General features: G+C 45.0%; 1 protein-coding gene across 1 annotated transcript in view; it reads left to right on the forward strand.

The window, feature by feature from the left end:
* Nucleotides 1-4,999, forward strand: part of IFNLR1 (interferon lambda receptor 1) — a 28,034-nt gene extending 23,035 nt beyond the window's left edge. The window contains exon 11 of the mRNA XM_060257604.1: nucleotides 1,736-4,999. Within this exon, the coding sequence (XP_060113587.1) occupies nucleotides 1,736-2,581 (846 nt within the window). The 3' untranslated portion in view covers nucleotides 2,582-4,999. The remainder of the gene's footprint in view (nucleotides 1-1,735) is intronic.
* Nucleotides 5,000-14,215: the final 9,216 nt, after the last annotated feature.

The following is a 14,215-nucleotide window of genomic DNA, read 5'->3' on the forward strand; positions in this document are numbered from 1 at the left end:
ACTTCTATCAGGAACAACCAAAATGCCACAAAATGGTGTGCAGGCGTTTGAGTTCTCCAGAACTCTTCATTGAGCTAGACATTACGAAAATAAGAAAGAGGCACAGGAGGAAAAAATGATGGTATTCCAGACTATGATTTTAAGACCTATTCATAACAGCATGCCTGTGCTTAATGCTGAGCAGGAATGGTGCTGGTGCCCGTTTGGTATCACCCTGGTTTATGTGAGCAGGAAGAAACAAGTGGTTTCTTTCTCTCTCTTGAAATTGCAAAGACCAGGCAATTTTCCTTGTAATTAAAGAATTCCGTCTGTGAAGAGAAATAACCACAAAATGCATTTCAGTGGAACATAACCGATGTTCAGTTAAATATAGTACATTCAGATGAATCCACAAAGACAGATTGTTCCGTTGTTAGAAATATGTTACCTGACTGTTCAAACATTTGACACCAGCGTTTCAGAGTCTGTGTTGCTTGATTTCTTGGTATTCGCTATTTGACATTATGTGTGAGCTAGCAAGCAATACATGAATACACGAAGTTGCCTTATGAAAGTCAAACCATTGGCCCAAGTAGACCACTGTAACCCAGATTAGTGTGCCAAGATCTCAGTCAGAGGGTCTACACAAGATCTTTTAACTGGAGTTGCGAGAGAATTAATTCAGAAAGGTCTACATGCAAGGCATATACACACTACCCCCCCCAACCATGCGTTGACCCCTTTTCATAGTTCATTGTTTTAATAGATGGCATTTAGAGCAGGGGTGTCAAACTCATTTGTTATGAGGGCCAGATCTGACGTAAATGAGACCTTGTTGGGCCGGGCAATGTTGGGTTGGGCTGGGCCATGTTGGGCCAGGCCACGTGTGTACCTGTTTAAGATTAAGTAGCAGAAATAGAAACTTCATAAAGGACACAAACACAAATATATATATTTTTTTAAAAACTTAAAACAGCACTTGTTGGTCTTAAAGGTGCTTTCTTTGTATTTCTCCCATGGGATCCAGAGAACTGGGCAAAGGAAGCCGTGGCTCTTTCCTTCCTTCCCCAGGAGACCGGCCAGGGGGGGTGGGGAGAGAGGAGAGCCTCAGCCAATAGAAGGAAGAGAGGCTTGGCTCAGTAGCTCTGCTGCGTGATTGAGAGAGCCTGGAAGAACAAGCTCTGCCTCCCCCCCCCTTCCTCCCCAAGGGAGGAGCCTCAGCTAATGAACAAAATAGAGGTTTTGCTCTGTAGCTCCTGTGCAATTGAGCAAGCCTTGCAGAGCAAGCCTTGCAAAGCAAGCTGTGATACAAAAGGAAGCAAGAGAGAGGGAGAAGGAAGCAGATGACAGCTAGTTGCTTGAGGGCCCGATAGGAGCCCTCCAAGGGCCTGATTTGGCCCCCAGACCGCATGTTTGACACCCCTGATTTAGAGGCTGATCGTCATGCCAAGGATATTGGGTATTTCATAATCGATAACTTAGGAGTTTTCATCTCTAACAACTGTCTTAAGCCCATCTGTTTCGGATTGAAATGTGGATTCTGAAGAAGAAATTCCTCATTTGTAATAGAAATGTAAGAACAGGAAAGGTGCCTGAATTTTGAATGCTTGCTCATATCTGTTTTGCTGTTCATGTGCAACTCTGTAATTTCCATATCATTTTAAACTATTTCTTTTTTTAAAAGGGATTAAAAAGTAAAAAGCAAAATTGTTTGCCTCTAAATGACCAGCTGCAATTTTTTTTTCTCCCCAATTAGGATTTTTCCAGCTTTAAATGTCCGAAGAAGTTCCTGGAATTCACTGGAAAGGAATTAATCAGCGACTTGACATACTCTGGACACTCTGCTGTAGCAGAAAACTGGAGCAGACTTACATCTCAGATACATTCACAGTTAGTTCCTTCTGTGTTAGAAGAATATGAGGATGAAGAGGAGGAGGATACTGGTGGTTCCAGACCATACACCGAAATGCATCGATTCAAGAAGAATAACACTCACAACCAGATAGTTGACCTGAGTAAGAAAGAGCCTGATTCATGTTCTGAATCAGACAGTTCTCAGCTGGATGAAGGCTCCATGCCAGATCTAATGATGCCCAGGTTCTTTGGGGAGGTGACTTCTGGGTTCCAAGAAGGTGAGACAACTTCGCTGTCTGCGGGATTCTCTTCAGAGGGATCCTCTGTATATCCAGACAGTTACCCAGTTGCTCAAAGGGAAGGACGAGATTTGGATGAGGTTACAGACTTATTTCAATTGTCTGACTCTAACCTTCCAACTGGAAAGCTATTCATGCCTTCAGAAAGTTTTCATGAAGCCAGCTTCAGAATCCCGGGAGACCCACAAATATCACTCCTTGGAGTACAAAGTAATCAGGACTTCTGTGACCTCCTTCTTGAGGATGAGAAACTATCTGAAAATGACTCTTGTGGCTGTGGAAGTCCTGTGGAGGAATTATCTCCTTTGAATGTGCCTTCTAGAGAAGGCTTAAAAAGCAACATAGTAGGTGGAAACAGGGACTCTATAGAGGGCAGTTTTCCAGAACCTAAATCCTATGGCTATCAGCCCAGGCCTGTGCATTATCTTTCAAGAATTTTACAGAGGTGACTGATATTCTCCTCAAAGTACTTGTAGGAATTAGACGTTTCCCCTTCAAAACCAGGGTTGCAGATTTTTGCACTAAAATGTCCACATTCTACAATAAGGACTGGCAAATACAGTGAATGGGAACCACAAATTTAGTGCCTAGCAGATTTGTTTCAGTTTTATTCCACCCTCCCCTCAAGGGGGCTAAGGGTGGATCACAGCAACAGTATACAATAATTTAATCACAATAATGCAATAATTAAAACAGTTAAAAACCACAGAAATTAAAACAGGTAGCTATCAGTTAAAATGCAATCGTCTCAGAAGCTAGAGCCGCTGGGCTATTAGGGATCTTCTCAGTCTGGGCCACATAGAAGTGGAGTACTGCAGCAAGGGAGGCCAACGTGAATCAGACCTGCGTAGTTTTTTAGTTTCAGGGATTTTTGGAGTGTAACAATCAGTAGAGCATAATTAGTGTACATCCTGTATCCTGTGTTGCTCTCATCATTTTCATTGATAACAGAATGTTAACAGAGACACTCAGGGCAACAAGAAGCCACTGAACCTTCTATATCCAAAGAAGTGGCAGATACTAGGGCTGTTAGTAGGTCAAACCCCATTGCGATGAAGATGAGCCTAGATTGAGGGTATCATCTATAAAGCAGTTAGAAGACTGAGATAATCTGAAGAAGAAATCTATAATGGATGATGAGAGAACTGGCAAATTATAGGAGCTAAAGTGGTTCCAAAAAAGTGGGTTTCCTTTTCCTGAAGGAGGTGGCTTCCAGTTGTTTGTGCTGGCTGCTTTGCAGTTATTAGAACAATTATTACTTTGCCATTATTAGAATATGGTGCAGTAATTCTGAGGGTTATTTTGTAAAGTAAACTTTGATTACAGTTTCCACTGTCTTAACAGGTTTGAAGAACTGAAAGTTCTCTGTTGGGTTCCATACTGTCTGTCTTGCTGGTCTGGCTCACTTCCTCCTATGTTTTCCTGACACACTGGGGTCACTGCCACCCTGACAGAAAATTTGTCCGAGTCTTCTGAAAAATTCCAACATGCACTCGGTTTGTAGTGCTAGAATATAGTAGGGCTCTGTCATTTTGAAGATGTGTCAGGCTATTCTAATCCTCAGACATCCATCAAACTGTTCTCAAGTCTATTTGGCATCCACGAACCATGGAACTATCCATCCACGAACCATGTTGACTTTGGCATGGGAAAGAACAGCTATGGATGGCACTCACCTGTAAGCTTATGGGACATTCTGCATTCTGATTCCGTCCAGACTTCCAACAGCACAAATTTATCTCTTTCATGAGCAAAATGAGGGTAGAATTATTTGCTTTCCCAAAGCTTCAGATATGAATACCAGAACATCATAAAAGCTTCAGCAAGAGCCTTTGAGGGTCACTTCAACATTCCTATGCAGTTGCCAGGACAACCAACGTGTTTGTGTGTTTGAAGAGTTATTTAATTTGAAAAATCTGTATAAAAGCTGATTTCTGGACCCATACTGCTGCCTGAAAAAAGTAGGAGGAGGAAGAACAAACAGAAGGGAGATTGCTTTCCTCTCTTACTTCCAGGCTTCTATTTTTCCATTCCCTTCCCTCCTTCCACATTGTTTCAGGAAACATGGAGGGACAGAGGAGATAGGCAACAGCGAGGTCAGGGTTCAAGCTGTCAATAGGTCACATTCGATCCAGTGGCTGCCGAGTGCTGAGTTCTGTTCAAGTGTTTAAAAGCTTTCTGTCTCATGTTAAATGTTTATATCCCTTGTGGGGATTTTGGAGAAAACAGACCTTCTTTCTTCAGGGTGCTTTCCACCTTTCCTTTGCATCCTGAATTTGCCAAGCTGGAGAAGCTGCTGTTTTCTTCCACTCCCACTTGGAGAATTCAAACAGTGTGTTTTCTGAGGAACATTCTAATTCTGTTTCCCCGAATCCCTCTTGGTGACACTATTTGGTGTGTTCCTTTTCACCAACATCAGCAGCTGGTCTGCTACTTGTAAGAAATCTCAGGTGAATAACGACAGTTGTATGTTTGTCTGTAAAGCAGGTTTCCAGATCCTTGGTGCCTTTTAAATGTGCTGAATAAGGAGATGAGGCAGTTGCAGCTTATGCCGACAGTTATTTCCCACTCAGTCCTTCCTACTCCTAGAGAAGGATATGCAGAACAGGTTGGAGGGGGCACATGAAAGGAAAGTGCCAGAAGTGACAAGGGAAACTGGCAGTCTTGTCTCCTGATTCAGCAGCAGATTTGAAAGTATATTAGGGTGGAATTTTCCAGGTTGCAACCAATAGACTGTGTGTTGTGTTGTCCGACTGTGTTCTTTTTCAAAGTGTTCCTAGTGCTCCTGTTTAAAAGTTTACACTGCCACAAGCTATATGTTTTTAGTCCCCCAAAAGAGGGAACAATAAAAAGTTTCAAAACTTCTACTGAAGTGGTCCTTGTGAGTCCTTGATAGGAGAGATTCTTGAACATGATTACACAATGCCAGGCAGCCATAAAGACAGCTAAGTTTGTTTTAAAAACAGCTGGATAGTTTTGGCAAAATGAAATATAGGCCTATTATATGGACATATGAAGCTGCCTTATACTGAATCAGACTGTCGGTCCATCAAAGTCAGCATTGTCTACTCAGACTGGCAGCGGCTCTCCAGGGTCTCAAGCTGAGGTTTTTCACACCTCTTTGCCTGGACCCTTTTTTGGAGATGCCAGGGATTGAACCTGGGACCTTCTGCTTCCCAAGCAGATGCTCTACCACTGAGCCACCGTCCCTCCTACATATGAAGCTGCCTTATACTGAATCAGACCCTTGGTCCATTAAAGTCAGTATTGTCTTCTCAGACTGGCAGTGGCTCTCCAGGGTCTCAAGCTGAGGTTTTTCACACCTATTTGCCTGGACCCTTTTTTGGAGATGCTGGGGATTGAACCTGGGACCTTCTGCTTCCCAAGCAGATGCTCTACCACTGAGCCACCGTCCCTCCTACATATGAAGCTGCCTTATACTGAATCAGACCCTTGGTCCATCAAAGTCAGTATTGTCTTCTCAGACTGGCAGCGGCTCTCCAGGGTCTCAAGCTGAGGTTTTTCACACCTATTTGCCTGGACCCTTTTTAGTTGGAGATGCCAGGGATTGACCCTGGGACCTTCTGCTTCCCAAGCAGATGCTCTACCACTGAGCCACTGTCCCTCCCCTATGTACTGGTCTTTTTCCTCACTTTCACCATGCATCACCATTGGGTGGGGTTTTTTTGTCATCCCCCCCCCCGTCTCTGTGCATGTCCATCAGGTTTTCTTTTTTTGTTTTCTACTGCCCTTCAGTGATTGCTTTGCTTTCCATTTTTCCCAGGGTTTCTCAGAGTTGTTTTGTGGTGGTCTTTCCTCTTGCTTCACTTAAAAGCCAAAGGTAAAATTCAAAAGCAGACATTCATTTGGATCCCCCCCCTTTTCCTTCCCCTTGGAGACCACTCCCTGCCCACATCAAGGTCACCACCATCAAAGCACAAACCTACAGACCAGCCAGCCAACTGCCAAGCTCATGTCCATGTTTGGAGAAGCCCAGCGGTGGTAAACCAAAGAGTGGAGGAGTGAGGAGAGAAAGGGGAAGTTGAAGTGGGTCCTTGGCCTGTAGGCAGGAATTGGGAGGGGCAGTGGAGCCACTGGAGGGTGTGACATCACAAAAATTGAAGTATTAATAAAATACACATACAGTGGTTGGCCCCTTCTCTGACATCCCAGGCTCTCTGGAGGGGAAAGAGAGGCAGCCCCGCTTCATTGCCGCCTGAGCCAGTCATTTCTCTGCTTGCTAGAAGGAAGAAGACTGGGCAGCCAGCAATGAGGAGGCCATGCAACTGGCAGCCACGACCCTCTCCCCTTGCTGGGTCTTCTGGGAGAGCCAGTTTGGTGTAGTGGTTAAGTGTGCGGACACTTATCTGGGAGAACCGGGTTTGATTCCCCACTCCTCCACTTGCACCTGCTGGAATGGCCTTGGGTCAGCCATAGCTCTGGCAGAGGTTGTCCTTGAAAGGGCAGCTGCTGTGAGAGCCCTCTCCAGCCCCACCCACCTCACAGGGTGTCTGTTGTGGGGGAGGAAAGTAAAGGAGATTGTGAGCTGCTCTGAGACTCTTCAGAGTGGAGGGCGGGATATAAATCCAATATCTTCATCTACCTCACAGGGTGTCTGTTGTGGGGAAGGAAGGGAAAGGAGATTGTGAGCTGCTCTGAGACTCTTTGGAGTGGAGGGCGGGATATAAATCCAATATCTTCATCTACCTCACAGGGTGTCTGTTGTGGGGGAGGAAGGGAAAGGAGATTGTGAGCCGCTCTGAGACTCTTCGGAGTGGAGGGCGGGATATAAATCCAATATCATCTTCGTCTTCTTCTTGATGGCTTCCTGGCTGAGCAAGTCATTTCTCTGCTTGCTAGAAGAAAGAAGACTTGGCCGCAGGCAATGAAGACCACAGCTCCCCCTTCTCTCCCCCCCAAACCTGACAGCTGAGCAGAGAGGAGGTTTAAACTTTAAACCCCTTCTCTGGAGTTGAATCACTATGGCAGGATGTCCCCATTGTATCCAATCGAGAGATTGTGCCACTGCTACAGCACAACTCCAGAGAGGGAGTTTAAAACCCCTCTGCTCTGCTATCAGACAGAGGGAAGAGATGAAAGGCACAGAGAGAGCCGGTGTGGAGGAGGAGCCATGTGGTCACCACCGGTCACCACAGGCTCCCTCGGACACCAGGAGGGAGGGGGACCAGCAGGCTGTGGAGTAGGGGCACATCCTAATTTGAGAGGGGATGCTGCCCCTACTGCCCCGTTTAGGCTTCCCAAACCTCCCGCTCTGGCGGGAGACTTCTGGGTTCGCAGCCTCATCTCCCACTCTTCAAAACTCTGGAAGCGGGGGTGGGGGGTGGAGGGGCGGGAGAACATACCTTTAGGCTTCATGTTGTAAAGCTCCTGAGCCGTTTGCAAAATGTCTGCCCCTTTAAGGCTGGGCAGGAAGCAGGAAGCAGAAAGGGCTTCTGAGAACGGCCCCTCCCTTTCTTTTGCTTTCGTTTTCACAGGAAGTAGAGTTGTCCGGAGGAAGATCTGGTAAGTGTGTGTGTGTGAGAGGGAGGGGGCAGGGGATTCCCTAGTTTGGAGGCCCTCCCCCCTTTAGAAAGCGTGTGGGGAGGAGGGAAATGTCTACTGGGCACTCTATTATTCCCTATGGAGAATGATTCCCATAGGGAATAAAGAAATTGATCCGTGGGTATTGGGGGCTCTGAGGGGGCTATTTTTTTAGGTAGAGGCACCAAATTTTTAGTATAGCATCTAGTGCCTCTCCCCAAAATACCCCCCAAGTTTCAAAACGATTGGACCAGAGGGTCCAATTCTATGAGCCCCAAAATATGGTGCCCCTATCCTTAATTATTTCCTATGGAAGAAAGGCATTTTAAAAGGTGTGCTATCTCTTTAAATGTGATGGCAAGAACTCCCTTGGAGTTCAATTATGCTTGTCACATCCTTGTTCTTGGCTCCACCCCCAAAGTCTCCTGGCTCCACCCCCAAAGTCCCCAGATTTTTCTTTAATTGGACTTGGCAACCCTAGTCCTGTTGGAGACTACAGCCTTGGTGTGCCCCCTCTGTTGTGCATGTGGTCAGCCAAGTTGGCAGCAGTTTCCTTATGTTGGCTCCTCTTCCTCAGGTCACCCTTCCCTTCTCTCGCCTACCTGCTGCTCCAGGCCAGGTGCACCAGGGCAACCACTCAGCCACTATCAGCACCCCTTCATCAGTGTGCAAACTCAACACTGAATGCAAACAAAGGGAGGGGGATGAGGCTGCATGGAATGAAATTTACAAGCTCTGTAAGGGGGGGGAGGGAAAGACTAGCATCAGGTCAACTCAATCACATTTTTCACATTGACTGACAACAAAGCAGACATAAACATCAGACATTTGCAAGCTAGAAGACACGAACATCAGATGTTTGTGTCAGACATTGGAACTTACTTGTTTAAATGTGCCTTAAACTGTTCATGTCCCCTTGCCCTAACTAACTCCATTTTGAATGGTTCTACTAACCCTGGGAATGAAGGTTTGCATTTCAAACACTTTTGCAACAGTTACTAACTCTCATGGGAATTCTTTGCATAGCACTAACAAACGTAACAGAGCTTTGAAGATAGTGAGCCTCAAGGTAACCAGCAGGGTTCCTTCCTTGAGAAAGAGATAAGGAGGCCTGAGAACCGGCTATTGCCTCCTGAAAGTGTGCGAATGGTTTTATTGTTTAGCTTTTGATGTTAGAGGTTAAAATGGCATGCTTTGCTTTGCTTTGAAATGTATCAATCTCAACTCGTCCCTGTCCTAGACAACTAGTTCTCAAATAAATGGATTAATCTGCTACAAACGATGGTCCGTTTTACTTTGAAGTTCCAAGTCTGACAGTTTGAGAGGAAGGAAGGAAGGAAAATAGATGGGGGAGAGAGGGAGAGGTGGAAAGCAGCTTTATCTTTAAATGCATTCTTCAAGTGGGCAGTTGGCTGGGCTTGGAGAAATGATTTATAGGGAGAAACGTCTTCTCCAAGTCAGCCAACGGGGTGGTGGGGGGGGGCGGGTTTGAGAGCCACAATATGGCCACCCGTGCACTAGAGCTTGGCAGTAAGAAAAGGAAGTTTCACAGCTGCTCTAGTCAGTTTCATTCATGGAACTGAACAAGGAGGATTTGAATGGGAAGCTCTCACTGGACGCTACTGCACAGCTGCAGTAGGGCATAATTTTTTTTTTTAAAAAAAAACTTTGGACGCCATCCCCAACACATCACAAGTGACATTCCCAACTGCAGGTTTTGGTTGTAGCTTCAGAACACATGCACAAAATACATAATAATTACACCAGAGAAAAGAATGATGTGTATGGTAGGAACACAAATCTGAAGTCAGGCTTAAAGGATTAACTCCTTGGATTTTCTGCGTTAAAATGCCATAAACTGTACTTGCAGAAAGGGCCATAGTCTGACCCTTTTGGTCAGGGACAGCCAGCAGTCCCTAAAAATGTTGGTTCTACACCAGAATCTTGATTGATAGATAGATAGATAGATAGATAGATAGATAGATAGATAGATAGATAGATAGATAGATAGATAGATAGATAGATAGATAGATCCACCATGTCAGAGACAGCTCAAGACTTAACAGCATATTTAAAACAACAAAAAGCATGAATATAAAAACATACTGGAGCCTGTATGCTGCATGGGTTAGTACAGTGATCTCCAGCATGGCCCCTAAGAATGTGTTTATTGCTCTCCCTTCATAAGTCCCTCTATGAAACTCTAAGGGTCTTGAATACTCCTCCCTAGGTAAATTCTTGGAGATTAGGGGAGGGTGGAATTTGGGAAGGAAGTGATGTCACTTCTGGGTGATGCTGTAGGAATTTTTCCTAATCTCTGTGGTAAAGACCATAGAGACTGGGGGAAATCTTAGAGAGGCTCTATGAAGCCCATTTTTTCTCCCACTCAATTTCTTGAGGGTGGGTGATTGGAGCTAGAGGTGGGGAACTTCTTGCCAGGCCTTGACAATAGGGGAGCAGAGGACTGAAGGGAACAAGAAAGAAAAACATGGAGTAGTAGGTAATTCTCTGCCAGCCACCTGACATACAAAGCACTGAGTGCATCCTGGGTGGGCACATGGCTGTTCTGCGGAAAGATCATATGCTTGTGATCTCACACATGCTGCTGGCACACTGTTTTTGCATTCTTAGTATGAAAAAATGCCATGGTGACAGGGTTTAAGGGAATAATGAGCAACACTGTAGGGTTTATATAACACCTCTCGTGTAGCCTCAGTTGCCTAGGATGCTTTTTAAAAACAGTAGTGCTGTAGGAACTGGGATCATTTGTACACATGTACAAGATTGTCCATTGCGATCACAGCTTGGGGAGAGTGGGGGGGGGGGCAGGCCTTACATATTGGGATGATTTCATAAAGGTCTCTGCACCTCTGAGTAAATTGTGCTTGAACCCTAACATTCTGGGAAGAGGGTGCGTCTTAGCAGAGCTCTGCTTTCGACTCTGATTTTCATCCAAAACAACCTTTATCAACTTAAGTTTGGAGGAACGAATGGCAGACCCTGATGGGGGAACACCCCCAAGCACCAGGGGGTGCAACCTGCACTGCGGGAGGTGCCCCACCATGGAGAAATGGGTTTCGGAAGCCCCTAGCATTTTTTCCAGCTGAAAATGAAGCCGAGATGGCGGCTGCAGCACCTGCACACAAGGAAACCCATCCGGATGTAGAGGTAAATCTTTCTGTGATCGGTAGCAGTATAGGAGCGGATTCAAACAGACCTGGGGTAGGCGCTTCCAGCTCCTCCCCACCTCAACCAACAGCTTGTACCAGCCCCCCAGGGCACAGCAGCGGAGCAGGAGGAAGCTCCCAGCGCCAGCAAAGTGCCCTGACGAGCACCATTGCAGTTTGGTGAGACAAACCCACTGTCAGCTGCACAGCTCTCTATGCTTAATGCAGCAGCCTGCATTAGCTACCTGCAGGAATGGGACCGCCGGTTGTACGTTTTGGAACAGGAATGAAGCAAGGTTGAGGCAGAGATGGCAGGGGTGGTCAGAGCCCTGAACCACACCTGAAACCAGCAGGCTTGGTGGGAAGGTGAGCAAGCTGACACCCAACAGGCCTGGCAGCGCACCCGCCTACAACAGATTATTCAGGAATGGGAACAACACCAGGGATAGTAAACAAGCCTCACCAACTTGATGACCCAAATCTAATCCATCTTTCTTTATCATATGCTCAGCACATAGATTGAAGAGACAGGGAGAAATACATGCTCGTCTGACCCCTTTGCCAGTTAGAAACACTCAATTTCTTCATACTCTGTCCTAACAGTAGCCTCTTGTCCAGAGTACAGGTTGCTCATCAAAACAATCAGATGTTGTGGTGGCAGACCAGTTTCTTTTAAAACAAACCATAACTTTTTGTGATCCTTACAGTTAAAAGCTTCGCTGTAATCTCTAAAACACAGTGATTGTCTTCTAAAATTCTCTGGTATTCTCCAGTAGCCATAGTAAATTTGCAATATGATCTCTAATGGCTCTTATTTTTTTCTGAATCCATCTTGCCTTGAACATCTTCTTACATATATGGTAAGTCTTTCAATCTATTAGTCGGGGGGAGCATAACTCTTACTCCTATTTGGTGAGCAAAAGGCATTCTGCACATGCTCAGAGGTATGCATTCCTTTACACAAGAAAGTTATAAAAAGTCACATTCAACAGCCAGTTTCCTTATCACTACCCTTCCAGGAAGCCCCACCAAACAATGGGCACATCCACAAACCAACTGCCCTTTCACCACACCCCCTCCAGCCTAGAAATAGCAGCTCTCCAGCAGCCCTGGCCTCACTCAATGCACAGCAGCCAAGAAGGTCAGAGCGCCTGCTCCGGCTGCAACGCCACTGAGGATGTTCTCCGCAGCTGAGAACAAAACGTTTGGAAGAAAAACTTTCTCCAGTAGAACACGGCACTTGAGCCCGAAAGATTCTACAAACCCTAAAAAGGAGATTCATAATTTATGGTTAAAATCTGGTAATGGGCTGAGTGAAACTGGAGGTTAATCTTTCTACTCCTCCCATGGTCCTACATACTCTTCAGATAAATTTCCCAATGCAAATAAAAGAAGCAACCTTAAATTAGTATAAATCTCACTCTAGTTTTCTGTCAAATGGACTCTTGTTTTATAGAGCTAGAGGAGAATACAGACAGACATTCACAGATTTGATGGGATGAGGATAACCAGTGGGATAGTGATTCCTAGATATAAATTATATTGGAAGGATAGGGAGGGTAGGGTCAGAGGTGGAGTGGCTCTGTATGTCAGAGAGGGTATACAGTCCAGTAAAATTGAGAATCTAAGAGAAATAGATTCACTTATAGAAACACTATGGGTGGAAATAGTGGGCCCTAAAGGAAGCTTAACTTTGGGAGTCTGTTATCACCACCAGATCAAACATTAGAGGATGATTTTTAAGAAGCAAAAGAAATAAGGAAAGCAGCTAGATAAAATAACTGTCATAATAGGTAACTTTAATTACGCACACAAGAGAAAGAGGTTGGGTTCCTAGATACTCTTAATGACTGTGCCAAGGAGCAGATAATCACAGAACCTACCAGGGGTGAGAGATGTGAACACAACAGCACCAGTTGAGAACAGTGACCATCAATGTTCCCTCTAAGCTGCAGAGTCTTGTGAGCAAAAATTCTACTTTGTGACCTACTGGCATTAAAGTTGTGAGCTACTGCATAAATTATTGTGCTCTGGAGTCATCCTTCCTGAGCTAAGTAAAAATTGTGTGAGCTGGAGGCTAAAAATCTGTGAGCTAGCTCATGCTAACTCAGAGGGAACCCTGGTGACCATAATGCTATTAAGTTTAGCATTTATGTAAACAAAGAATTGCCCCCAAAAGAGTAACATAACCACATTTAACTTTAGAAGGAGGTAACTTATCTCAAATGAGGGGGCTTGTGAAGAAGAAACAAAGGAAAGGTAAGGAGGGTCAAATCCCTTCAGGAAGCTTGGAGACTATTTAAAACTACAATACTGGAAGCTCAGATAAAATTTATGCCACAGGTTGGGAAAGGTACAAATAGGTATTTTAAAAGGTATACCTGGTTAACAAAGTTCACAGAAGCAGCAAAAGGTAACCATTTCTTTAGGTGGTGGAAAGCTAGTCTGAGTGAGGTAAATAAAAGGGGACACAGGCTTTGGCAAATAAAATGCAAGTCAGTGATCATACAGGCAAAAAGGGATTATGAGGAGCATATTGCAAAAAAACATAAAGACTAACAATAAATATATTAGAAGCAGAACACCAGCCAGGAAGGCAATGGAGTCCTTGGATGACCAAGAGGTGAAAAGATTATTAAAGGATGATGGGAAATGGCAGAGAAGTCACTGTTTTGTCTGTTTTCACTGTGGAAGATGGGAGGTGCTTTCCCACTCCAGGGAACCGCCAATTTTAGGAGAAGTGTCAAAAGATCTGTGTCAAAAGACCTGAGTTGGATTGAGGTGACAAGAAAGGAGGTCCTGTGACTAATGGACAAATTAAAAACTGACAAATCACCAGGCCCAGATGGCATACATCCAAGAGTTCTGAGAGAACTCAAATGAGAACTTGTGGATCTCCGAACACGAATATGCAATCACTACAATCAGCAATCATGGGATAAGTCCTCTTGTGGATTAAAAAAAACAGTTAATTAACAGAAACAGAAAATGAGTATAAATTAGCAGTTTTCACAGTGGAAGGTGGTAACCAGTGGGGCACTGAAGGGTCTGGTACTAGGTTGGTGCTTTTTAACTTGTTCATTAATGATTTGGAGTTAGGAGTAAGCAGTGAAGTGGCTAAGTTTGCAAATTACACTAAGTTGTAGAGGGTGGTGACAGAGGACTGTAAGGGGCTCCAAAGGGATCTGTTATGGCTGGGCAAGTAGCCATCAATGTGGCTAATGAGGTTCAACAGGAGCAAGTACAAGTAATACACACTGGAGCAAAAAAACCCAACAACCTATAAATTAGGGTTGCCAATCCCCAGGTGGGGGCAGGGGATCCCCCGGTTTGGAGGCCCTCCCCCTGCTTCAGGGTCGTCAGAAAGCGGGGGGA

This window comes from Heteronotia binoei, chromosome 17, assembly GCF_032191835.1.
Source record: "Heteronotia binoei isolate CCM8104 ecotype False Entrance Well chromosome 17, APGP_CSIRO_Hbin_v1, whole genome shotgun sequence".
Lineage (NCBI taxonomy): Eukaryota > Metazoa > Chordata > Lepidosauria > Squamata > Gekkonidae > Heteronotia > Heteronotia binoei.